The 26,789-nt window shown below is 44.0% G+C and overlaps 1 protein-coding gene across 3 annotated transcripts; it reads right to left on the bottom strand.

Annotated features, from left to right (window-relative positions):
* Positions 1-19,631: 19,631 nt before the first annotated feature.
* OTX1 (orthodenticle homeobox 1) lies at positions 19,632-26,239 on the bottom strand. 3 transcript variants are annotated; one of them, XM_037048016.1, is made up of 6 exons: positions 26,086-26,239; positions 25,656-25,723; positions 24,753-25,558; positions 23,958-24,158; positions 22,883-23,034; positions 19,632-21,584 (listed from the first exon to the last, which is right to left on the bottom strand). In XM_037048016.1, the coding sequence occupies exons 4-6, from the start codon at positions 24,052-24,054 to the stop codon at positions 20,766-20,768; spliced, it is 1,068 nt and encodes a 355-aa protein (XP_036903911.1). In that variant the 5' UTR covers positions 24,055-24,158; positions 24,753-25,558; positions 25,656-25,723; positions 26,086-26,239; the 3' UTR covers positions 19,632-20,765. The 3 variants fall into 3 exon arrangements, with proteins under 3 accessions (XP_036903911.1, XP_036903910.1, XP_036903912.1); XM_037048015.1 differs by lacking the exon at positions 24,753-25,558; XM_037048017.1 differs by lacking the exons at positions 24,753-25,558; positions 25,656-25,723.
* Positions 26,240-26,789: the final 550 nt, after the last annotated feature.

Here is a 26,789-nt window from a genome sequence, read left to right as displayed (position 1 = left end):
TTCATAGAGACAGCAAGTAGATTTGAGGTTACCAGACTCTGTGGAAAGAGGAAATGGGAAGTTATTGTTTAATGAGACAGAGTGTCTCTCAGGGATAATGAAAAATTCCTATAAATAAGACAGTGGTGATGGTTGCATATTATGAATGCAATTAATGCCAGATAAAATAGTTAAATTACATCCATTTCTAAGAGTAATGAGTGCTCTTTCTTCATATAAAGCCAGGGGCTGTTGTCAATTCTGGAGCTACAATTAAGTAAATAAACACCAAAACAAGTGACACCGGATGTGTGATACCCTTGATTTTTTTCAAGGAAAATTTGAATAGGAAGAGAAGGACCTACCTGAACAAAGCCTTTTGTAAAAAAAATATTTTATTGATTATGTTATTACAGTTGTCCTATTTCCCCACTTCATTCCCCTCCAACCTGCACACCCTCACCCTCCCACATTCCCCCCCTTTAGTTCATGTCCATGTGTCCTAAGTTCTTTAGCTTTTACATTTCCCATACTATTCTTGCCCTCCCCCTGTCTATTTTCTGCCTGCCATCTATGCTACTTATTCTCTGTACCTTTCCCCATCCTCCTCCTCCTACTCCCGTTGCTAACCCTCCACGTGATCTCCATTTCTCTGGTTCTGTTCCTGTTCTAGTTGTCTCCTTAGTTTATTTTAGGTGTGGTTGTTAGTTTGATGTCATTTTAGTATACTTGTTTTTTATCTTCTTTTTCTAGGTCCCTTTAATATTTCATAGAAGGGCTTGGTGATGATGACCTTCTTCAACTTGACCTTATCTGAGAAGCACTTTATCTGTCCTTTCATTCTAAATGAAAGCTTTGCTGAATAGAGCAATCTTGGATATAGGTCCTTGCCTTTCATGACTTGGAATACTTCTTTCCAGCCCCTTCTTGCCTGTAAGGTCTCTCTCTCTTTTTTTTAAGACTTAAAATATTTTTTATTTTAATACAATAACTATTCATTACATGCTAATATAAATAACACATTGTTATGAAAACCAATTTTTCTAATACAAGAAGAAATTCAGTGATGAAAACAAGTCGGTTTTTCATTTTTTTTGAGAAATGAGCTGACAGTCTGATGGGTACTCCTTTGTAGGTTACTGTCTCCTTATCTCTTGATGCTTCTAGGATTCTCTCCTTCATTTTAATCTTGGCTAATGTAATTATGATGTGCCTTGGTGTGTTCCTTCTTGGGTCCACCTTCTTTGGGACTCTCTGAGCTTCCTGGATTTCCTGGAAGACTATTTCCTTTGCCAGATCGGGGAAGTTCTCCTGTATTATTTGTTCAAATAAGTTCTCCACTTGTTGCTGTTCCTCTTTCCCTTCTGGTACCCCTATAATTCAGATGTTGAAACATTTGAAGATGTTCTGGAGGCTCCTAAGCCTCTCCTCATTTTTTTTTGAATTCTTGTTTCTTCATTCTTTTCTGTTTGGTTGTTTATTTCTTCCTTCTGGTCCACTCCCTTGATTTGAGTCCCAATTTCCTTCCCATCACTATTGGTTCCCTGTGCATTTCCCTTCATTTTACTTAGTTTAGCACTCATTTGTTCATCTAATTTGTGACTAAGATCAGCCAGTTCTGTGAGCATCCTGATCACCAGTATTTTGAACTGTGCATGTAATAGATTGGCTATCTCTTTATCACTTAGAAGTATTGACTCTGGGGCTTTGAGCTGTTTTACTGCTTGAGCCACAATTTTTTGGTCTGTTCACACCTATTATGTACGAGGGACAAAGCCTTAGGTGTTCACCGGGGTGGGGCAACCCAAGTTGCTGGGTTGTGATGCTGTGTATGGGGGTGGGGTACAAGAGGAAAAAAAATGGTGCTTTGCTCTGCTCTCTGTTGCACCTCAGACCCTACCACTGCTTTTCCCAAGCAAATTGGGCCTTTCTGATGCTGATTCCCGTGTGGGTGGGCTTGTGTGTATTCTAGGACCCTGAGGGTTTCTCCAACAAACTTTCCTGTGAGGATGGGAGTCTCTCCCTGCAGGTCAACCCCCACAAGTGTTTTCCATCAGTGTTTTGAGGCTTTATTTCCTGGCACTAAGACCCTGGGTTGCGCAATTTGTCTCACTCCCCAGTTATCTGCACTCGAATGTGGGACTGCTGCCCAGCCAGCCAGCCACCTTGCGCATGGTGCCCTGCTTCTCAATTGCCATCTTGCTGGGTCTGCCCGTTGCCACCCCATGCCCAGGGTCTGCCAGCCACCGCCTGGGTGCTTAGGGTCTGCCTGGTGCCACCTTGTGAGCCCAGGGTCCCTGTGCGCCCGGTATCACTGCTTCCTTTGCTGCGACCCCTCTCCACTCAGTCGCCCAACTCCGCCCCGCCTACTGGTCTGGATGAATGTGTCTATTTTAACTCCTTGGTCATTGGACTTCCATACAGTTGAATTTTCTTTCAGTTTTGATTGTTACTTTGTTTCTGAATTGTTGTTGTCCTTATTTCGGTTGTTTGAGGAGGCACAGTGTATCTACCTATGCCTCCATCTTGGCCAGAAGTCCTTGAACAAAGCCTTTTATGTGGATTGCACAGCTGGCACTGGCAACATTATGCTAAAAAAACTTCCTGTAGTTCATTATAGAAAATAACCCAAGATACTCCCTCTCCATCTGTATCTAGAACTATATGCCAGCCTGAAAATGCATCACACTGGTTTCCTTTCCATCCCCAGTATCCATCATCCCCTACCCCTCACAAAGCCTTTGTCCAAGGGTCCTTCTGATGGGAGCCTCTTTGTGCCTCCATTCATTTCTCAGGTCTCAGTTCCAGCATGACTTCTTCAGGAACAATCCCTGACCTCCCTCATTTGGTAATTTGCCTCTGTGTATCTCTATCTTGGCACCATGTATTGCTTCTTTGTAGTGCTGGTCAGAATTGTCACTTCATGACTGTCTGTGCAATTAATTAAGCTCAATTTCTCCCAATAGATTATAAAATCTGGGAAAGCAAGGACCTTTATATCCAGCATGTAGCATGATGCTGACACATAGTAGACACCAAAAAAACACTTGTAGAACAAATACATTTCTGTACTCATTATTTCCAACTACTTCTTTACCCCTAAATAAACCCTATCTTCTAATGTGAATAAAAACCTTGAACAGGTTAATAGTGGTACACTAATGAGAATAACTGGAGAAATAGTGGTATCAAATTAGAATAACTGGAGAAAAAAAGTATATTAAAGTACTCAGCATAGAATCAGTCTTGCTAATAAAACAAGAAAAATGTTGTAAAAAGCCTAAAAATAGTTAAATTGGTAAGTTTGTTATATATATTTCATCACAATAAAAAACAAAAAAGCTTGAAATTAGACTTTAATTAGATCAATATGATAAAATCCAAATAATCTGAAATCATTCTTCCATTCAGTCATTCATTCACATTTTATATAGCACATATCATGTGCCAGGTATCTATATATTCTAGAGATATATGCTATATTCTAGAGATACAGTGATGAACAGGCACTTATAATAATGTGTTAATAACATCAGTAGCTAATATTTTTAGAGTACTCTTAAATATTCACAACAAAATAGATAACTGCTATTGTTATCCTCATTTTACAATGAATAAACTAAAGCTTATAAAGAATAATATACAAAATAATATATTGCTCAACTCTATACTCTCAACCATTATTCTTCCACTCAAAGTAGTAGCTACTACGAGAGGACATAAGGCAATTAACTTATTCTCTCAGGGTTACTGAATGTCTAGGTAAAGACTTGAAAGTTATGTAGGAATTTGGTAAGGAGAGGGTATAAGTTAAAAAAAAAGAAGTGTTTCTAATGGCAGGAGTAAAAATTCTAGAAGAAAAAGCAAAGTTCAAGCAGTTTTAGTGAATTGCCAAAAGTGAATAGCCAAAGATGAGACTGGAGTAAGCAGAACAGAGAGGCTTTGTTTTGGTTTTATCTGTAGTGAAATAAACCACCAAACTTCAGTGGTTTAAAACAACCACCATTTTGTTTTCTCTCATTATTCTATAGGTTGACTGGGCTCAGTCAGGCATCACTTCATGCGATGTTACCTGTGGCTGAAATCACCTGGAAGTGTTCTGGGTATGGAACATGTAGGGTGGCTCTTTCACTCATCTGGCATCTTGGTGGGGACATTTACAAGTCTGGGTTCACCTGGGATGTCCAGGCCTTTCTCTCTTTCCAGATAGTCCTCCAGCACAACTTATTATGAGGCTCTTTGGGTGCAAAAGTTGAAGCTGTTAAATATTTTTAAGGCTTGTAACTGGCACAGTGTCACTTCTGGACTCTCCATTACGTACAGTAACAAGGTCAGCTCAGATTCAGTATGAGAGGGGACTGAACAAGGGCATGAATCCTGGGAGATGTGGTACATTTGTGGCCATCTTTGGAAACTAGTACTACCACAAATTTTATGCATAGGTGCAAGACTGGAGAAAGAGCAACCAGTAAGAAGGTTATTGGAGTAGACTAAGTAAGCAATTACAACAGCATTTTGTACTTGTATTTTTTATTTAGACAGCTAGAATTAATAGCTATTCAGTTATAAAATGGACTGAAGTTGGTGAGTAACTAACACTGACAGTTGAGGAAGGACCAAAGTGGTTGGAATATAATGATTCTCTGGTTTCCTTCTTCTGGTTATGGGTTGATTGAGCTGTTATTCCTTGTGATAAAGAATACTATAAAATGAAGAGATTTGGTAGTAGAGGTACTGTGGTAAGGCCAGCAGACATAGAAATTGGGTCTATAGCCCTGGCTGGTGTGGCTCAGTGGCTTGAGTGCCACTGAGGGTCAGCCAAAAGGCTGCCAATTTGATTCCCAGTCAGAGCATATGCTTGGGTTACAGTCCAGGTTCCCTGGCTGGAGGTGTGCAAGAGGCAACTGATCAATGTATATATGTATATATATATATATATTTTAAAGATTTTATTTATTTATCTTTAGAGGGGAGGGGAAGGGAAGGAGAGAAGGAGAGAAACATCAATGTATGGTTGCCTCTCGTGAGTCCCCTGCTGGGAACTGGCCTGCAACCCAGGCATGTGCCCTGACTGGGAATTGAGCCACAATCATGTGGTTTGCAGGCCCGTGCTCAATCCACTGAGCTACACCAGCCAGGGCAGATCAATGTGTATCTTGTACATTGATGTTTCTCTCCCTCTCTTTCTCCCTTCCTTCCTCTCTAAAAAGTAAATAAATAAAGTATTTTTAAAAAAGAAATTGGGTCTATGGATTAAGGCTAAAGATACACATTTAGAACTGAAAACGTGGGAGTGAATATTTAAGGAAAAGTGTTGGTGTATTAAGTAAGAAGGCAGCCCACATTAGAAATCCTAAGGAACAACAATGTGTAATGCAGCAGAAAAGAGGTAGTCACAAAGACAACTAAAAAGAAAAGACATTAGAATAAAAACTGGAAGAGTAGAGTGTCACCAAAAACAAAGAAAAAAAAGTAATTTCATAGGAGAGAAGATGCCTACTAGCATTAACTGCTATAGCTTACCTACAATTAAGGCTGAAAATTGTCCTCTTGGATAACAAACATATAAGTTATTAGTGACTCTGGCAAAAATAGTCTCATGGGGAAGCCTCATTGTAGTGAATGAAAAAGTGAATAGAAGGTTAGAAGGTAGAAACAATGAGTAGACAATTTTTTCAATATGTTCAACTATTAAACAAAGGAAGACATAGTGATAGGTATAGGAAGAAAAAGAAATCAAGAGAGGATTTTTTTAAGATGGCAGAAGTTAGAGAATGTTTAAGTTCTGTTGGGATGAAGCCAATAGGAAAAGAAAAAGTAGTTGAAGATGCCAGAAGCTAGGCTTCTGAGGAAGCAGAAGAGGATGAGACGCAGAACACGGAAACAGACTTATCCTCCGACAGGAGCAGAGAATACCAGGCCTAGCACTGGACAGGAGTTAAAAAATGGCTGTAAGTTCGGCATCTCTGAGCCACACTGGAAGATGAAGAGTTGTCTGGGGCCACACATTAAATAAACAAACACTAATAAAAACAAAACATCTCATAATGTTTTATATAAATTTATGATTTTGTGTTGGGCCACATTCATAGCTGTCATGGGCCAGAGGCTGGACTCCCCTGGGATTGTGAGTATGGCATAAATATAAGGTGTTTGTAACTGAAAGTCAGAGGCATTCTTCTCTGACACCTTTCACAGAATTTTCTCAGGGAAGTAAGATCACCTGCTGGAAACAAAAATAGGAGATTTGAGAAGAGTGAAAGAGGTTTTAAATAGCCACTGTCAAGATTAGGTTGAAGAGATGATTAGGAAAACCCAGAAATATGAGGTAGGAGCAAAAGTAGGTTTACAGTTGTCTGTATGGAAAATAATACAATAATTAATAAATAATAATTTAAGTTTTACTCTGTGTTTTGTATACTCACAACTATAAATCTACTTTTGCCCTACCTGGTATTGCTAGAAAACCAAGAACCCAAGGCCAGGTTACTAACTAATACTATGGTATTCTCAGTTGGTTCGACTGTGTGGTTTTCTCTTATAGCATTCAGTAATCAGGGATGGAATATACATGGATGAAAGGGACAGGAGGTGCTGAAGAGGCAGGATGGATGGACAACAAAAAAATTAAAGATTTTAGCAAAATGTCTATTGATAACTTTAAACTACTCCACTTTATTCAGTAAATAGACTCACACCACCATTAATTTTATAGTTTGCCAAGGTACATATTGTGGTACTTTAGGTGCTACTGAGAGATGCTGCATAGTATGTAGGAGCTTCCCATTTAGAGTGCCTTTCATTTTATTTATTTGTTTGTTTATTTATAACTGACATACTAGAGTACCTTCTTTTTATTTAAGTACAGTTGGTATACTACATTGTATTAGTTTCAGATTTGGAATATAGTGATTTAACATTTATATACCTTATTATGTGACCACCATACTAAGTCTAGTAATTACTATCTGTAATGGCGCAAAGTTCTCACACTATTACTGACTATATTCCCCATTTTATTCATTCCCCTACCCACTGGCAACCATGCACTTAGTATGATCTCTGCTTCTATGAGTCTTTTTGTTTGCTTTATTTTGTTTGTGGGGTTTTTTTTGTTGTTGTTGTTATTTTAGATTCTATGGAAAATGGTATAGAGATTCCTCAAAAGCCTAAAAAGAGAATTACCATATGATCCAGCAATGCTACCCCTGGTTATTTATCTAAAAAAATCCAAAATGCTAATTTGAAAAGATATATGCACCCTATGTTTGCTGCAGCATTATTTATAACAGCCAAGATATGGAAGGAACCTAGGTGCCCAGTGGCAGATGAATAAATCAAGAAGATGTGGTGTACATATACATTAATATTACTCAGCAATAAAAAAGAATGAAATATTGCCATTTGCAACAACATGGATGGGCCTAGAAGGTATTATGCTAAGTGAAACAAGTCATATAGAGCACCTTCTTTTTAAACAGCCCTTGTAGGAGACAAACCAGGGAACCAAACCAGCCATCCCTAAGAATCAATACCTCTATTCACAGCTGAATAAAAGAAAATAATAAAAGCCATATCTGTAATTTAAAATTGTCTAGTATTCACATCAAGAAAGTAAAAAACAGGTGAAATAGTTTAATAACATACTTGATTTAATGTAATATAAATCAATAAAATATTTCAATAAGCAACTATTATAAAAACTTACTGAGATACTTTATGGGTTTTTTTACCAAGCCTTTGAAATCCAAGTGAATTTTATGCTTACATTGTATCTCCATTCAGACTAGCCATATTTCTCAGTATCTGCCCACATAAACTTTTTCAAGCTGCTTTGAAAATTTATTGCAATCAGAATACCAGACATAGACAATATATAATAATTTAGGGAAAAATCAATTTGCTCTTAAAATTTCAAGAGTTTGAAAGTCACATGTGGCTAGTGGCTACTGTACTGGACAGTGTAGCTCTAGATATATGACTGCATATTATCTAGAATTATTATACACCTGTTGAATTAACAGAGCCATTAAAGTTCTTCCTTAGATACTATCATCCTACTCCTGTAATCATTCATAATATATACTTACATAGTATAATGCAGATATGAATGTTCGGCTATTCCCAGGCTCAGAGAGTCTAGACACATGTATTGCAATAGATAATCCCAGACAGAGCTTTGGTTCCCACTGAGTTCATGCTGGCCACCTGACTGGAAACCATCAGTCTCTGCATAGCCATTGGCTGATATCTGCTTTCTCTGCTAGGCAGGTGTGGCATGTAGAAGACAACTGCACAGACTGAGGGTTCAGTTTTCTTTACTAAGTTAGTTACTACTCATCTACCAATGTCCCAGCTCCCAAAATTATGTTAACATCACCTCTCATGTTCTCTTTGTCTTTATGGAATTTCTGCCTTTCTTTATTTCTTGACTTTCACTTTAGTATATTTTCAAGAGACAGTGAAAATAAACACATATATTCATTTGACTATGCTTATCTGGAAGTTTCTTTTAAGATTAGGAGCTGATTTACCTCAAAATCTATAAACTCATCAGAAGACACTTATCTACACACTTATCTTGAAGACAAACTTTTTCAAACTTCTTTAAAGATTTATTGAAATAAAAATTCCAGATATAAACAATATATATTTAATAAAAATCAATTTGCTCTTAAGATGTCTCTAGTAGGAACATTTTGTATTTAGAATACTCTTGTGCATACAGTGAATCAGTTACATGAGCATAATGAGAGAGAAAGACAATGTTATTGAATGGGAACCCTGCTTCCTTCACATGAACTGTAAATAAAGAACTGTCTAATCACAATTCACTTGTGCTGTGTGAACCTTACATAAATATCTGGTGTCATTAGAGCTATTATTTTTATGGGAGTTTGCAGAATTAACAAATTCAGTAACTGTTAACCTGTTACTGCTCTGACTAAACCTAAGGGGTACCTGATTTACCTTCCAGAGTAAAAGCTAGCAAGCACTGTCAAAAAAGAGATACAGACATCATATTATAAAACTTGGAATTAGATAGACTATGCTCATTAATATGGTCTCTGAGAAAAGACAAATTTCTTCTTTTAGAAATTTGTGAATTTCTTATTTTAAAAACTTATTTTATTTAACTTTGTATTCTAAGTCTGAAAGGTAAGTCCCACTTTTTAAATGAAGAGAATCCAGTCAATTCTGATTTGTTCTTTTAAGATTATTTTTGTCCCTGCAGTTAGCATTGAACCAGAGCAGCACGTTCTAGTTTTTTCTGTTAGAATCCCACCCACATAAAACAGCTCATTGTACTCTTTCACCAACATTTTTCCCGTCTCACAACTTTTAAGTCAGTACATATATTTCTATTTTCTCATATAAAGTTATCACAATTCTTTAATTCAAGTATTTATTGAATACTACTTTGCACCAGGCACTGCTAGATTCTAATAAAAAGATTAATAAAACATATTCTCTGTCTTCAAAAACCACATAGCCTCAGATAGGAGACAGATACATAAAGTAATAAATATACAGTAATTTCATAAGTACTGCAATAAATGTATGAACGAAGTGCTATGGGAAGCCCAGAGGCAAGAAGGATGAATTCTTTCTGAGAATGGTGGAGGAAGGAATAGGATTTTCTCCATGGAAAGAGGAAGAAGAAAGACTATTCCAAGCAGAGGGGAAAACATGAAAAAAGACAATAAAATGCACAGCTTCTTTAAAAAACTAAAGTAGTCTGGTGTGGCTAAAACATGAGATTTCTACAGAGTAATGGTAGAAACTATATGAAAGAAGTTGAATTTTTTGTTGTAATGCAGACCATGAAAAGCCGTAAAAGCAGGAAAGGGAGGTGATTTGTGTCTGAGAAAGAAAACTCTGTAGCAGTGTGAATGACTGACTAGAGAAGGGGGAATAGAAGGAAGGCAGAAACCCAATTAGAGGTCTATTGTATACCAGACTACGTAGAACTTTGAGCAGTAATTATGGAACTGGAAAGAAGAGAATGAATGGGTCTGACATGCATTTCAGAAGGAGACTCACTTGGATATGATGGCTATTTGACTGGAGATAGCAAGAAAATAAAAGTCTAAGATTCTACCACTTATTTTGGCTTATATGATTAATCTAAACCAAAAATAATAACAGATTTAAAAATTAGCTTAACTTGAGATATTTGCAGATATTTACAAGGCATTCAAGTAAAGAGACACAGAGGGCAACTGGAAATAAGGATCTCAGCTAAGGAATATAGTCAATACCAAAAAGAGGTTTTTGGAATTTGCAACATAAAGATGACATTTGCAGTCATGTGAGCAGATGCAGTTTTAACAATGAAGAAGAGGAACCACTGCCAAATACTGCACACTACAAAAAGTCAGAGGATAAATATTTAAGGCAAGACTTTTAAAAGAAATCTTTTATAAAAAATACTGGGAAACATTTTCTTGATCATGAGGTAAGAAAAGATCTCCTCAACAAGACACATAAAATGTACCAATCAAAAGGGACAAGATTAATAAATTTAGCTACTTAAACTGTCATAAGAGCCCTGGCCAGGTGGTTCAGTTGGCTGGAGCATCATTCTGTACACCAAAAGTTTGCGGGTTTGATCCCCAGGTGTGGCACATACAGGAGTCAACTGATCAAAGTTTCTCTCTCCCCCTTTTTCTCTCTTTCTCTTTTTGTCTCTCTCCCCCTCCTTCCCACCCTCCTTCCCTCCCTCCATTTCTCTTTCTCCTTTTCTCTCTAAACATATCACTGGGTAAAAATTTTAAAAAATGCCATAAGAAAGAATGAAAGTTCCACAAAATGGGGAAAATATCTGTAACATATGTAACTGACAAAGGACAGGAATGCAGAATATGTAAAAAGCTCTCACAAATCAAAGGGAAAAGATAGACAATCTACAAAAAAGGAGGGAAATATTAAGAACAGGCACTTCACAAAAGATATCCAAATAGACAACAAATGTAAGAGTTGTGGCCCAATCTTACCAGTAATCAAGAAAATACAATTTAAAACCACAATGAGATGTTACTATACATCCAAATTGACAGAATTTAAAGACTGTAAAAATACTAAGCTTTGACAAAGATATGGAGCAACTGAAATTCTCATACACTATTTGGAAATATAAGTTAATACTACCAATTTGAGAAACAGTAACAGTATCTAGTCAAGTTGAAAATATGTTTCCCCTGTGGCTCAAAAACTCACTCCTATCATATACTTGCAGGGGTGTCCAACCTGCATCCCGTGACACATGCAGCCCAGGATGGCTATGAATGCAGCCAAACACAAAACGTAAATTTACTTAAAACATTATGAGATTTTTTTGTGATTACATGTCACAATTTATTTAATGTGTGGTCCCAGACAACCCTTCTTCTTGCAGTGTGGCCCTGAGACGTCCAAGGTTGGACACCGCTGCAAGAGACTGGCATCTTTATGGACATCAGGGTACTTATAAAACCATGTTCAGAGCAGCATCATTATAACTGCCCTAAACTGGAGACATCCCAAATGCCTATCAACAGTAAAACAAATCAATAAATATATTTACATAATGAAATATACAGCATATAGGGATGAAAATGAAGAAGCTGCAGATATACACAATCACATGAATAAATCTGATGAACATAATGTTAAATGAAAAAGCAAGTTACAAAAATAATGCAATGTAATTCTATTCATGTAAAGTGCATGTTTTTATATGTACATGGTTAAGTTAAAAGAGGAAAGCAAGAAAACAATTACTATAATGAAAGAATAGTGGTTACCCTTGGGAAACAGCAGTGATTATAATAGGCAAGGGATACTCACGGAATTTGGGGGTCCCAATAATGTATTCCTTGACCTTCGCAGTAGTGATTACATGTTGTCAAGTTCATAATCATTTGATAAAACATACATATAAATTTTTGAACTTGTAAATATATTTGATACTTAAAATTTTAATGAGTGAAGTTTTGAAAAGTCTCTTTACATTTAACAAGAGGTATGACAATGAGAAGGATCCAAAAAGGTTTTGATTCTAAGGGTGATTAAAAGAGATTAAGAAAACAGGCTATTGAATCCATTTAAAATTTTGAAGGCCCTGGCTGGTGTAGCTCAGTGCACTGAGCGTGGGCCTGCGAACCAGACGATCTTGGTTTGATTCCCAGTCAGGGCACATGCCTGGGTTGCCGGCCAGTTCCCAGCAGGGGCCAGTTCCCAGCAGGGGATGCACAAGAAGCAACCATACATTAATGTTTCTCTTTCTCTCTCCTTCCCTTCCCCTCTAAAGATAAATAAATAAAATATTTTTAAAAAGTTCATTAGGACTTTATAAAAAAAAAAACTTTGAACACCACAAAGAAAACAGATCTGAGATGAATTATACTTAAATCTGTTTCAAGGCTGATAACTGAATTTCATTCTTTCATTCACTCAACAAACACTGTTGAGACCTACCTTGTGTCTGGCACTGTGCCAAGGTCTGACAGTCCTCACTTACCTTTGTTCTAGGTTCTGTGGCTTTAAGAGAAACAACATAAAATGAACAAAACCAATTTTACCAGACTAACTGATTTGTTATCTTATCATCTCATCAATGTTATAACAAAATGACTTTAAATAAAACAACATTATTGGAGGACCTGCTGTACAGGAAACTTTACTTCTATTTCCTAGGCTCCTTTCAGCACTAGGACCTCCACTGACTTATAATCTCTCTCAGAATAAAAGGTTTAGTTATTTTACAGACTGGAATACAGTCATAGGAGAAGAGGTGATCTCAGTTCTAAAATGTACAAATAAAAAGGCATGCAGGAATTATCAGATGCAGATCTAAGTGTATGATAAAGTTTATGCCTCTATTGAGGAGAGACAGGGAGAAAATATACACTAGATATTTTCTTCTCCAAACATTAAACAGGAACAGACAACCTCTATTTTTTTTAAACCAGGTAAAAGCAAGTCTTAAGAAGTACCAGAAATAAAAGCATGAGATAGAGTGTTCTTAAAAACTAAACAAATATATAATTTAAACAAGAATTCTACTTTTTGCTTTTTAATAAAAGAATTCTAAATCTATACAGTGATATGATCTCTGAAAGATAAAATACACCCTAAAAAGATAAGGATTTGGTAGGATAAGTACGATTTTAAATATCTATTTACAAATAAATTAAGCCTCGTATACAGAGATACCAATCTAATCTCAACTGCATATCTGGGTTTATGCAACTTTCCCTGGATTAGCACTCCTAAATGTAGCAAAGCAATATTCTAAGGAGTAAAAGAGGCTCAGCCAAGAACAAAAAATACCACTCATAAAAATGAACCAACCAGGAAAGAATTTTAAAATTACTTAGAAATTAAAAATTAGTAAGGAACTAAAATTAATAAGAAATTAAAAGGGGAGATAAAAAGACCTGGTATTGGACTAGTCTTCTCATTGAATACTCAATATTTTTCTGAACACTCATAAAAATGAGACTCAATGATGTCCAGAAACATTAAGGTAGTAATATACCAGGAAATAGTTTTAAGTTACCAATACTCAAATTTTACAAACTGGACTTAGATAAAGCATGTTTTATTGATGTCTGTCCAGTAACCTGATTCTCAGGCAATTTGATGTGGTTTTTTTATTAATGTGTTTGAATATATGTTAGGTAGCTCTTATAGCTGAAAGAGCTTTGAATTTGAAGACTGAGTACCAGCTCCTCCCATAAATGGCCTGAGGTAACCTCTGTAAATGGTTCATTATTCACTGGATCCAGAAAATGGCACAAAATCTTGAAAATCAAGAGGCTCAAATCTTCAGGCTCACTTTAGAACACGAATGAAACTGCCCAGGCCATCAAGGGTATGCATACCTGAAGGATGTCACTGTACAGAAACAATGTGTGCCATGCTGTCATTACAATGGTGGAGTGTGTCCAGGCCAAACAGGGCTACATACAGGGTCAGTGGCCCAAAAAGAGTGCTAAATTTCTGCTGCACATGCTTAAAAACACAGAGAGAGTGGCGCTGAGGTTAAGGGTTTAGATGTATATTATCTGGTCATTGAGCACATCCAGGTGAACAAAGCTCCCAAGATGTGGTGCAGAACTTACAGAGCTCAGCTCTGCCTGACACACTGAGAGGATCTTACTGGGGCGAGGGTGGGTGGGAAGATTGTTCCTAAACCAGAAGATGAAGCTGCACATAAGAAAAAGATATCCCAGAAGAAAAGGGACAAAAACGTAAGGCCTGAGAGTAAATTCAGCATAAAATAAATGCTAATAAAATATTTTTTTAAAAGACTGAGTACCAAGCTCTGCCACCTACCAACCATGCAAGCTTTGTGTAAATAACCAAACCACTCTGAGCCTCACACAACCCAACCTCACAGGACTTGAGAACAGATAAAGAAAAAAATACATGTGAGTAATATCATACAAGCTCCAAAGCAGGAGAAGCTCAATTCCCCCTCAACATGCTGTGAAAACTTTCCGCAAACTAATATTTTTATTGCAAAAAATATATAAAAGTATACTATAAAGAAGTTATATGCATCCTCATTCAGCTTCAACAGTTAACTCATGCTAACCTTGTTTCATCTCTACTTCATCCATTTCTTCTCTTCCATCACTTTAAAGCATATCATTAACTTCCTAAGGGCCAAATTTCAACAGCCTCTTTTCAGTGAATGTGTATGTACGAGAAGTCCAACAGAGGGGTCTGACCTAGTAATATGGATTTGAGAGTCATCAGTAATAAAATAAAGAGCTGAAACTATATAGCTTTGGATGAGATCAAATATCCATGCTTGCAAAACAAGAAGACACTCTTTTGGTGCCCCTTCATTAAAAATATAAACGTAAAGCACAATACTTCCATCAAAAAAACAAATTCTATGGATTTTCAAAGGCCTATGAACTTTTATATCCTATTATTTTAATTATTTTTCTGCCTTAAAAAAGGTATCCCTATATCAGCCACTGCTCTGAAGAATTCATGAAAATTCCTAAAACACAGACATAATTTATATAACATCATATTTAAACACTGATATTGCAACCAACTCCAAATTTTGTTTTCCAAGTATTTAAGAACTTTGTTTCTAGTAATTTTCCTTTTTCTTTAAAGTGTATGTATTTGTTTTATGCTTTCTTTTGTATGTATTATTTCACAATAAAAATTCTTAATGAAATTTTAAAAGATAGTATGTTCCTTTATTTAAATGTCTATGACAGAAGATAGTGTGTTTTATAAGCATTTAGAGCTCTGAACATGCATAAGAATATATGTGTCCTAAAAATATTTCATGATCTCTTTAGACACCAAGTTGTTGAATCAGTCTATGTATTCCTACATTTAAAATAATTTTACCCCAAATGTCAAAATTAGTTGTTCATTTATACTCCAATCCTCAAAAATTGTCTCGTTTTTTAAATACTAACTTTATAATCCACTTAAAAATTTTCTAAAATACTTTTCGTAAGCTGTTTGATAAAGAATAACCTTTAAAAAACAAAATATTTATAACCTTTGGAATGGACTGAAATTTTGTGTCTTTGATTATATTAGCCACAAGTAAATTACCTAAAGGGGACAGAAGCACAATTTTTAGAAACACAGTAGATTTTCAGTGTTTAAATTTTGATGGGTTGTCATTAATTAAATTAGGCCTTAGTTCTATTTGATCAGAAAGAAATAAAATATTTTAAGCATATGCTTTCTTTGAAGTAATAATCCTAGAAACATGAATGTATAATTTCATAATTAGAGGGATATGCATTTTAGTTATGAGCACACTGTACACTTTTTTGCTCTATTTTTTCCTAGGAAAAAAAGGACAGACTTAAAAGCAGTTTCAACTTTGGCAATATTATATAACTGCCATTTCACCTAAATTACTGGAATTTTTCTGGGAAATATTTTTTATTTTGAAAAACTTTTGAAAAACTACCTAATTTAAGTAAAATTCAACTTACTTTAAAAGCATGATTAAAGATTATGTCAAAATGGCATGTCCTTGCCCCCCACACACAAAATATTTTTTTCAGATATCAGTAAATATTAACAGGATGGTTAAGAGGCAGAATTGATTTTTCAGGAACCATATACTAAACAGAGCCCCCACAAACCTTCTCCTTTTCAAAAAGTATATTCCAGAGACCCACACATTCAATCAAACAACTCTTTCTGAAAAACAATGGAGTTCTCTTGTTGTAAAATAAGCAGTGCATAATTATGCAGAATTCATTTTCTAGTAAGTGGTTTTTACTTTAAGTATGGTATTATTGAACATAAGTATTCTTAGTTAACTTAAGAGCTGTTCATTTTCATTGCAGACACTAAAATGTATAGGGGAAGGGAGAGAAAAGTGCGGAAAATATAACTTCTTGAGAAGTTGTTCAGTTTCAATTAAGGAATTTTACAAAGATATCTTGTTGCCTTTTTAAAATTAACTCTGCAATAGAAGCCAAGTGATTTTTTTGGTCTTGAATAGTAATACAGATTTTCTTTACCAATAATGTATATATTAACTATATTTAATGTCAGATATATTTTATTTTTATCTATAAATTTTTAGTCCCTATCAGTGCTTAATGACATAACAATTAATTCTGTCAGAGTAGTGAATTTGTCATTTATTTTCACAATTGAAAGAATTCTCAATTTTGCTGTGAAACTATTTTGAACAAAATACATGAAAAACTAGCAATTTTGACACAAGAAATGAAACCACTCAGTTTTTTGGTTTCTGTAATGTAGCAGGCATGAATGTGCTGACATTCAGAGTCTTTTCACCTGTTTTTCCTCTCAGGTGATACGTTTTCTTTAAAAACAAACTCAAATTTAGGGAAATCTCATTAGCTACCATGAACGAGCACTGAAAAGCTCTACAACAAAGTAACTTCACTCACTCTCTTCGGAGCTTCAGAAAATTAATTTGATGTTCTGGAGATGGCTTTAAGACTTTTTTAACTCAAAAACTCACAAATATGACCTATCCTTTTCCCCCGAAGCACCTCACACGTGTTCACTTAAGGCCATATTTTTTTGCCGCTAGAGTACGGAAGGATAATACAAGCCGAGAGTTTAGAAAACAGGAAGATTTCGTTAGGCACTCAAAGAAAGACAACTGTTGGCGTCTAAAAGTTGCTAAATGTTCTGAAGTTGCTAAATTTCCTTGAGCTGCTTCCACTCTAACTGCTTCAGTTGTGTCAGTAAAACTAAAACCCAAAGTGAACAGACCTCCCTCGGGACAAGGGGAAGGGACTGAGGACAGTTCTCCCAGAACCTGCGGGGTAACAGGTGGCCGAGCTGGGAGGGACCTTCTGCGCTCCCGCAGCCGCTGCCTCTGCCCGGCGAGTCCTGGCCAGCACTGCCTCCCTGGCTTTGCTCACTTGGCCGCCTCCGGCCTCCCCTGCCAGAGCCACGCTGTTACCCCGCTCGCTCCAGCTCCCACGTCCCTGAGGCCGGAGGTGCACCAACCAGGTTCTAGTTTCCACTCGGCGCCGCGTGGCTTCGGGACAGGGTGGAAGGCACTGGAAGAAGCACGTGCCTCTCCTCGAAGCCTCGTCCCCCGGGCGGGAACTCCCACCAGGCCTCCGTGTGCCTGGCCACTGGTCCCCGTCTACCTAGACACGCAGACGCCGAAGCTTCTAGAAGCTGCGGAGTGGTCGAGCCGCCGGACGCATCTGACTTACATGCCCGCTTCTTCGACCCAAAGTGTTAGGTTCTGGACCGTCCCAAGTGGGGCCAAACAACGAATGCGACAAAACCGAGGCCCAGGGGTTTGTTTGGGTACCTTGCTCCGGGGGCCACACAGTTGTCCGAGCAGGTGCAAAGCCAGGTCTCCTGGTTTCGGTCCACCGAGCCGCCAGGAGTACCGGTGGGCCGCCCAGAACACACCTCCGGCTGCGGGAAGGGGCGGCCTAGCACCAGGGCCTCGAACAGCACTGGCGGCTGCTGCGTCAGCCAGGGAGACCCGCGGTGGGTCAGGCAGCTAACCCCAGGGAAGCCCGGGCCCGTGTGGAGAGAGCGGGACGCTTCTTTGCCCGGCCGCCTGCACGTGTCGACCGCGCACCCGAGGGGCCGCGGCGCGTCACGCAAGACGGTCTGGGCCAGGCATTTAAAGAGGCGACCGCGCGGGCGCGGCCCGGCCCTGCGCTCTGGATCCCCCTCAGGCGGCGGCGCCGCGGGTCCCGGCTCTGCAGGACCGCGGCTGCGCCCCCCAGCGGGCCTTTGCGGAGTCGGGGCTGACGGGCCTGTCAGAGTGGGAACGCACGCGGCGTCCCGGCCGGGCCTCGGGAGTCGGCAGGGAGCACGCGGCGAGAAGGCTCCTCTCCGGGAGGGGCTCGCAGCCTGGAGCCCTCGCTGCGCGCGGGACCTGGGGGAGGGGTCGCTCTCCAAACCCGACTTCACGTTCTGTTTTCAGGTCTCACACGGAATAAAAAGAATAAGGTGTATTGGTAACTTCGCAGGGAACTTTTCGTTTTTTCCTTATTTCCTTCCTGCCGGTGGAAAAGTTGTGCAGCTTCTCACACCCAGGAGGTCTCAGGTCTTGAGAGCTCCTGGCTCTGGGTTTTGTGTGTGTGGAGCGGAGGTCATCCCACCCCATCCCCACCCCTATCGCCGTCTTCCCTCAGGGCAAGGTGGAACCGTCCTTTCCCACTCCCTGCCTCAAGCCAAAGTGATAAGTGATTGTCGACTTTCTAGATTTTGAGTTTGCGTTTCAAACTTCACAATAGGAACAAAGATAATTTGGCTAATTCTGGAAAGGGACTGAAGCTTTACAAGGGCAGAGCACGTGGAAGGAATGACGCGGATCCCTCCAGCCGTCGTGGAGCCACCCGGGGCAGCTCAACAGAAAGGAAGGTTGTCTGCTGCCAACATGCAGGACTTGGATCTTTTTTTTTTTCTTTTCCTTTTTGGCTCAACTCTGAGAGCATTACTGAGCTATCCTTTCCCGCCTCCCGACCCTCTTCCCCTCCCCCTCTCCTTTCTGGTGCAGGCAATTAGGGTGAAGAAATCAGTGCCAGGCTCCAGCTCCAGCCTCTAAAGAGAAAGGAATTGCTTGGGGAATTGAGTCCTGACACCTGTCTCTGCCTGAGATGGGCGAGAGGGGTGCGGGGTCAAATCGCCTAGGGGAAGAGGCCGGACCGATCGTGAGGGGAGGACACTCCCTGAGAGGACGTTTCTGGGGACTCCTCTTGACACGTCTTCCCGCCTTATCCTTTGGGCCCCCAGCTTCACAGAGATCATTAACACACGGGTTATTAACACGTGAGTGTCCCTCCTTTTAGCGCTACCCCTGCCCAGACCGGGACCGGGTGCTGGAATCAGAAGAGCCACACTGACAAACCGTTCATTTATCGGCATTTATTTTCGGGAAATAATGTAGATAAAGGGAAGGAGGGGGCTGCCTTACATTTCAACAAGTAATTTGTGATCTTCACATCGGACAAATTAAATTTACGAATTACTTTCCCACCTACTGGACGAAATGGCCAAAGCCAAAATTGATACACAGGCGCGGGCTCACCGCAGATTTAAGAGAATGAAGGTGCACTAAGAACTCACTAGACAAAACGAGGGAGGGTGCTTAAAGAGAAAGAAGCTGACAGGGAATGGGAACTGGGTTTTGGGGCCTGGGTTTGTTTTCTCATAATGCTGCATTTTTTTCTTTCGTTTTTGGTCTCTAAACCGGAACTGTGACCCTGTACTTAGACCTGGTGGACTCAGCCCTGCGTCCCATCCCAGCCTAAGCCCCCTTCCCTGCAGCCTGACCCGGCTGCTTCCTCCACACTCCCCGACCCTCTGCGCCCGGCTTCCTGGAACCAAACGGTTCTTTTTAATAAATACACATAGGAAACAAGTGTGAGGGCAGGGCAGCTTTGCAACAACTGAAAAATTAAAAGCGCCATCGTTTAGGGAAGAGACGCAGGGGAACTGAGGGATATATTTTTGCTTTTGTTTTATATATATATATGTGTGTGTGTGTGTGTGTATATATATATGTATATATCTTAAAGTTCTATTTCCTGGGCACTAAAAAGAGATATGCTCCATTCAACCAGCAGCAACTAAAAAGTGTAAGTGGTCGCTGGGACGGACCCCACTATGTACAGCATTCCCACACAGGCGGAAGCTTGAGCCAATTCTACGCAGGGCGGGGCTGAGCGTGAGAAGTTGGGGGGCGCTCCTCCCTGCGGCCCGGCCCCAGCGCCGCCCTGCTGGGAAGGAGGAGAAGCCGGGAAGCTCTGGCCTGCAGGCGGGAAGCGGGGCTCGGGCAGAGGAAGGGATGGCAGCCCGCACGGGAGGAACACTTGGTGGGTGGTTGGGAGCAGTGTGGGTGCACTCCAGTGGTCAGACACATGCCAGTTAGTGACTCCAGGGTCCAGAAAGAATAAATAAAAGTGTAGGGCTCAAACAGCCAGTCAGAGCGAAGAACTCCGAAGGCTGCAAGTGCATACTAATTGTCCAGAATGACTGGAAAGGGGTGACTTAGAAGTTCGTCAGGGGCTGAAAGGGAGAGGCACAGCTCTCCCGTATAGAACTTGTGACCCAGGCCAAAGCACAAGTCCGCTCATCCGAAGGGTGGGCGGGTTTGCACCCCCTACCCCCCGCCAAGCAAATGGCACAAAGATGAGAGCGGCAGTGCAGGTGACGGGAATCGTTGGGGGCATGAAAATCCTGTCTACAGAAGCTGAGGCAAAGGCGGGTGGTGCAGCAGCAACAGGACGGGAACCAAGGAGGGCGTAGGTAGTTTCATTTCTCTTCCTCTCCCTCTCCTGGGCTCACAATACCTGGAACCGCCATGAGGCTTGGTCTTTATAGTCCAGACAGTCGGGAGAGTTGAAGTTGAGTTTCCAAGCCGAGGAAGCGGCGGCGGCGCCAGGCTCCTTGTAATCCAAACAGTCGGCAGAGTTGAAGGCGAGCCCCGAGCTGCCGTAGCCTTGGTGGTGGTGGTGGTGGTGGTGGTGGTGATGGCCTGAGGACTGGCTCAGTGGGTGGTGCGCGTGGGGATGGTGGTGATGGTGGCCCGCCATGGAGGAGGGTGCCATCGGGCTGAGCTGGTGTGGATGGTGGTGCGAGTGCATGGGCGCTAGATAGGAGCTGCAGTCCACTCCGCCGAAGTAGGAAGACGAGGGCGTGGGGTAGCCCTGGCCGTAGCTGCCGCCCTGGCCATAGGACATGGGGTAAGAGGCTGCGGCCGAGGCCGGGCCTGTGGCCACTGAGCGCTGCATACACGATGCGTTACTAGGCGCGGCCAGTGGCTCAGGCACCGACACAGATGCAGGGGCTGAGCCGGGAGAGATGGAGGCAGGACTCCAGATGGATGAGGCAGCGGGCGCACTCAACGACGACGGCACCGCCACCGTCGGATTCCCGCCCAGGCCTGCAGCCGCGGCAGCCGCTGGGTTGGCGGAAGCGCTAGAAGCCGAGCTAGAGGACGAGGCGGAGCTGGACACAGCAGGCGGTGTGAACTGGCCGCTGCTTTCCGAACCGGAGCTCTCCCGCACCGGGGATGACTTCTTCTTGGCTGGGCGACTCTTGGTCCCGCTCCCGCTCTGCTGCTGCTGACGGCATTTGGCACGACGGTTCTTGAACCAGACCTGAAGTAGCCCGGGCGGGGGAGAGCTTGTCAGTAGACTGGTAGACTTTGCTACTCCTCCGCCCCTTGGCCCCACCACCCCGCCTAGAATCTCGCCTCAGCCCCTCCCCACCAGTAGCCCTGCCAGATCCAGCCCCAGCCTTCCCAACTTCCCCACCCTCCCCATCCTGATGCTTAACGACCCTCCTCAGGCCAAATAGGGATGTGCCCCATCTCCACCCCCAAAGCAACTCTGCCCTTGGGCGGAACATATGCTTTTGTCCAGCCGCAAGTTCAGCCATCTCTAAACTGCTGCTGTTGGCTGCTCCCCAACAGCCTGTTATGTTTGGAGGTCCTTTCTTCTGGCCTAGAGCTCAGGAAACAGTGGAGAGGCACAGAGCAGGCCGCGAAGTAAGGGACAGTCACCAAGTTTGAGGGCAGAGCCAGTCTGCCCCTGAAGGCCCCGGGCCGGGCAGGAGAGAGTTGGGGTGGGAGCAGAAGCAAAGTTGGGAAGCTACACAGAGGCAGTACTCCGGAGACTAGGGAAGGAAGCCTGGGCAGAGTTTCTCTGGGCTTCTTGGCTCCGAGTAGGGAACCAAATAGTACAGTCAATCAAGAAGTTCTCACTCATCTTGGAAGGCCCCGGTACTTGGCATTGCATTCGTGGTTCTTTCTCGAACCTCCGGGAGAAGAAGGCAAGATAAAAGACCCTTGCGAAGAGTTCTAAGTTATAATCCAAACAGTATTTTCGGAGCTCTTTCATCGCAAAAACAGAAACAGCAAAGCTGAGAGCCCATTTTTGCGTTCAGCATCTTCTCGGAGCAAAGGAAGCGTCTAATCAAACTGGCGCTACCCGTGAAACACACTCCTAGACAGGGTGCGAGGCTCCAGCCAAACTCCACTCTTCCATTTCTAAGATCCCCAGGATGCAAGGCAAGGGCTGAGGCATTATTCAGGACCCAGAAGGAAACTGCCAAGTCCTGGGGCAGCCCAAGAAACAGGCAATGGTCGGACCCCCAGAGCTATTTACCTTCGGGAGAGCCTCATCTGTCCTCCCCCACATCCTAAAAAGGACTTTGATACCTAAGGCGCCCCAGGGTCAAGGGCCAAACCCAGGTACTAAGCTAGTTCCTTTAACTTTACTTCCTCTTCCAGGCCCAGGCCCAGAACTGCTGGGGGGGGGGTGGGGGGGTGGAGGGTGTCTGGGAGGGGCTGCCCAGTCTGTAAGCCTGCCCCCAAACCAGACCAACCCCACACCCAGGCCCTCTACTACCAGCCCCAGAGCCCCTACCCTGACCCTGGAGCGTCCCATGCACGCACCTGGACTCTGGATTCCGGCAGGTTGATCTTGAGCGCCACCTCCTCGCGCATGAAAATGTCAGGGTAGCGAGTCTTGGCAAAGAGCGCCTCGAGCACGTCCAGTTGCGAGCGCGTGAAGGTGGTGCGCTCCCGCCTCTGCTTCCGCGGGGTGGCTGAGAAGACACACGGGAGCGCCTCGGGTCAGCTGTGACCAGGAGGACCCACACCAGAGGACGCGTGGACAGGCCCCTCGCAGGCCTGAGAAAAGCCATTGCAAAAATAAAACCAAGCTCCGAGCAAAAGAAACTCCCCCAGAGGCCGAGCCTGAGAGGCCACAGGTGGTAGAAAGTGCTTGTGTGTCACTTTGAACCAGTATCAAGATGCCGGGGCTGCCTCTTTCCTGACTCTGGGAGGTTAAGAAAGGAAGAGAAAGTATGCAGTCTCTCTTCTCTTCTCTCTTTCTTTCTTTCTTTCTCTCTCTCTCTCTCTCTCTCTCTCTCACACACACACACACACACACACACCACACACACCACACCACACCACACACCCTGGCTGGAGAGTGGGAAAGGGGTGCACAGACACACCACCTGGAAAACACTTTTCTTTCTAAGGGAATAAATGGGAGTGAAAGAAAAAGTGAGAGCTACGAAAGAAAGCCAGAATCCCTCTGAAGCCATCCACAACAGCAGTGCAAAAGCTAGTGCACAAAGTGGTCTTGAGGACACCTGAGGGAGGGAGAATCCCTTCCTCAGCTCAGCCAGTCGCTTGGTATCAGGGAAGCTCGCCTCTTTTTGCCAGGGCATTGTGAGTGTCTAGATTCCTTGTTCAGTTCTGGGGGGAAAGGAAGAGAGTCACACATGCACACACCAAAAAAAGGCACCTATGGAAAACGAATCCCTATGTGGGAGGTGGGTCACAACAGAAGACAGGTGAGGGTGCATGTTGCCCATTTCCACCACCCTGGCCCGCCTCACCATCCCGCCCTGTGCCCAGCATCAGAAACAGTCAAGGCAAACAGCTCCATGGGCCTGCAAAGCCACAAAGTGTGTGCTCAAACCCAAGAGGTTGGCGTCCCCAAGGGGCTGGCGCTCACCAGGATAGCCCACGGAGGGATGCAGGAGGTCCATGGCTGGCCCGGCTAGGCCCAGCCCGTTCATGCCATATGGGGGTTGTTTGAGGTAAGACATCATGCTAACAGCCGTGTGGAGGCGCCCCGACGGATCCAGGGGGCCTGGCGCAGTGCGGGGCTCCTACCGCTCAGTCCTTCAAGCTCTGTTTCGTCTGTGGACTTGGCCTATGGAGACAAGAGACACAAGAAACAGTAATTGGAAACCTTCTCAGCTTTCTGGTCTTGTGAGAGGCAGGGAGTCTCGGCACGGGGAGGGGACATAGGCTACAAGCTACACAGGTCAGTCAACTCGGCTCTACAAGGCCTTAGACCAAAGACCAAGACTTCTTTGAGAAGCAAACTTTTCTGGATTTCCATTACTTCTTTTCGGGGTTAAAATGGGCCAAATAAACTCGTAGTGTTTCACTGGGATTGGGGAGAGGTTAAAAGCTGAGGAGGTCAGAGCCTGAACCGCAGAGTGTGCAAGGTCCCAAGTATAAAGCAAATTCTAGTGCACTGAGAGCCGGCCCCGTATGCACCAGGAAACATTCTCTGGGCGACCTGGGCGGCAGGCTGCCCAAAAGGATGAGGGGTTGTTTCGTTTTGTTTGAAATCTTTTTTGAAACCCAGACGAAAAGGTAGAGATTACCTCTTGGGAAGCGTGGCCCACTTAGGAGAGTACGTTCCTCCAAAGGTCTCAGAGGCTAGGTGTGGACCTCAGAGCCCACAGCCATCCCTCCAGTTGGCCTCTCTGTGCCCAGCCGTGGAAAGATTGCTCACCCAAAATCACACTACGCTCCAACCTCAGTTACGGGCCCAGGTGCCGCAGAAGCGGTCAGAAGACGCAGAAGGGGCTACTGTAGCAATGAGGTTCTAAAACGCGGCCCTAGGTTAGAAGTGCCCCTCCCGGGCCTCAGGCAAGTCTGCACCAACTCAAGCCGGTTCTTCTTTCTGCGGGTCCTGGTGGCGGACAATAGGGTCCAGGCGAGGGGCTGAAAGGTGATCCGACCAGTTCCCCAAGGGCTCTCGCATGTTTGGGAGGCTTGAGGGCAGCAGGTCCGTGCGCTCCCGGTCTTCCTTACTAACTGAACTTCCGGCCCCGGCACCCCATGGCGACCAGAGAACTAGGCCTCCGAGACATTGCTAGCGCTGACCCTGACTGGAAGGTCAGCCTGGTTTCCCCAGTTGCTCGGAACCTGAAGCACTACTCTAAGGAGTAAGGTGCTAGGGGAGTGGATTGGAGTCCCAGGAGACCTGCCGCTTCGTCCCGCTTCGTGGGAACTCAGCGCAGGCCTGAGACCCGGGCTAGGGAGTTCAGGGAGAGAAGTTAGGGCAAAAGAAGCCTCCCGTTCCTACTCTTCGGGACCCATGGCCTGGGCTGGGGAACCCAATTTGCAAGGAAGGGGAGAAAAGGGAAACAGCCCAAGCGATTCTGCTAGGCTGCAACCTGAGTTTCAAAGACTTTCTTCAAACTCAGCACTTCAGCTCGGTTACTTCGGAGGAGGCGGGGGCGCAGGGCCGCATCGGAGCTCCGGGGTCCGCGGAGCACCAGGAGGGGCGCCCGGCCGCTCCCCGGCCCCGCCCACCTGCAGGGACCCGGGGAGAGGGGACTAATCTGAGGAGGGAGAGGTGAGAGCACTCCGAGCTGCAAGAGCCCCAGCGGCCCCGCGGCTCTCTCCTTACCTGCCCTCAGCTGCCGGGGGCTGCTCACCATCTACCTCGCACCCTCACCGACCCGCCGGGCAGCCAACCTGCAAAACAGAGCGGCACAGGACTTACCCGCCGGGCTGGTGGTTGTCTGGGACCCCCGGATTTCTTTCTTTCCCCAACTTCCCTCCTCCTTTCTCCTTCCTTTCCACTGGCTTTGTGCGTGTCCCTCCAGGTTTCACTTTATTGCAGACACTTTGTTTGTGAAGCCCTACAAGCTCCCGAGACACTCACTACCTCGCCCGGACCGCGCGGAGGGGCCCCAGGGGAAAAGGTAGGAGTGAGAGAAGCTGAGTTGGGGGACGGCTCGCGGTGGCCGCTGCACTCTCCGTACAACGTGGAGGCAGTGGGGGCTGGGGAAGTCCTGCAGAGGCACTTTGCAAACTAAATAAATCAAGCGATTTACCTTGTCGGAGTAGCTTGTCTTGCTCAGTTGTTTAGGTGATTGGAAATGTAGCCTGATGAAGATTGATCACCTTTCTACTGCCCTCCCTGAGTATGTGAACGCGAGGTGAGTGCGTAACGGGGATGGGCTGCCAATCCCGGGCCCCGTGCGGGCTGAGTGACAGGGAGCGGGGCAATGGCAGCCCGAGCCCAGGGTTACCTCCGTGCGCCCCCGCCCTCCTCCTCCCCCTGCGCCCCGCCCGCGCAGCCCGACAGTCCGCCCCGCCCCGCCTGGGTCGCGCGCTAACTCCAGGGCTTGGCTGGCGAGCGCAGCGCAGAGCTGGGCGATGCAGGAAGCGCAGCGCAGAGCTGGGCGATGCAGGCTTGCGCTGCGCCCGAGCCCTAGCCGCGGAGGGGAACTCGGGTCCCTAGGCCGCCCTGGCCCCCCCACCCCACCCCCCGCCCTTCTCTCGCCCTTTCAGCGCCCTGGAGGGAGTGGCAGAGAGGAGGCGAGGTGGAGAACCGGTTCCCTTGCTTCCCCGCGCACCACCCGGCTTGGCGGCAGAGTTGTAGGCGCGAAGACTTCAGCGCCGCGGGCTGGAGGAGAGCGGGCCCTCAACCCCCCGTGCGGCGCCGCGGTCCCCAGCGTCTCCCACCGAGCCGCCACCTGCAGACCGATGCCGCGGGCGGCTCGTGCTGGCACAGGCTGCTCTGCCGAGCTCCGGA

Source organism: Sturnira hondurensis, unplaced genomic scaffold, assembly GCF_014824575.4.
Source record: "Sturnira hondurensis isolate 20B ecotype Veracruz unplaced genomic scaffold, ASM1482457v3 Scaffold0006413, whole genome shotgun sequence".
NCBI lineage: Eukaryota > Metazoa > Chordata > Mammalia > Chiroptera > Phyllostomidae > Sturnira > Sturnira hondurensis.
Note: the sequence above shows the minus strand (reverse complement) of the source record. Positions and strands in the feature narration are given on the sequence as shown.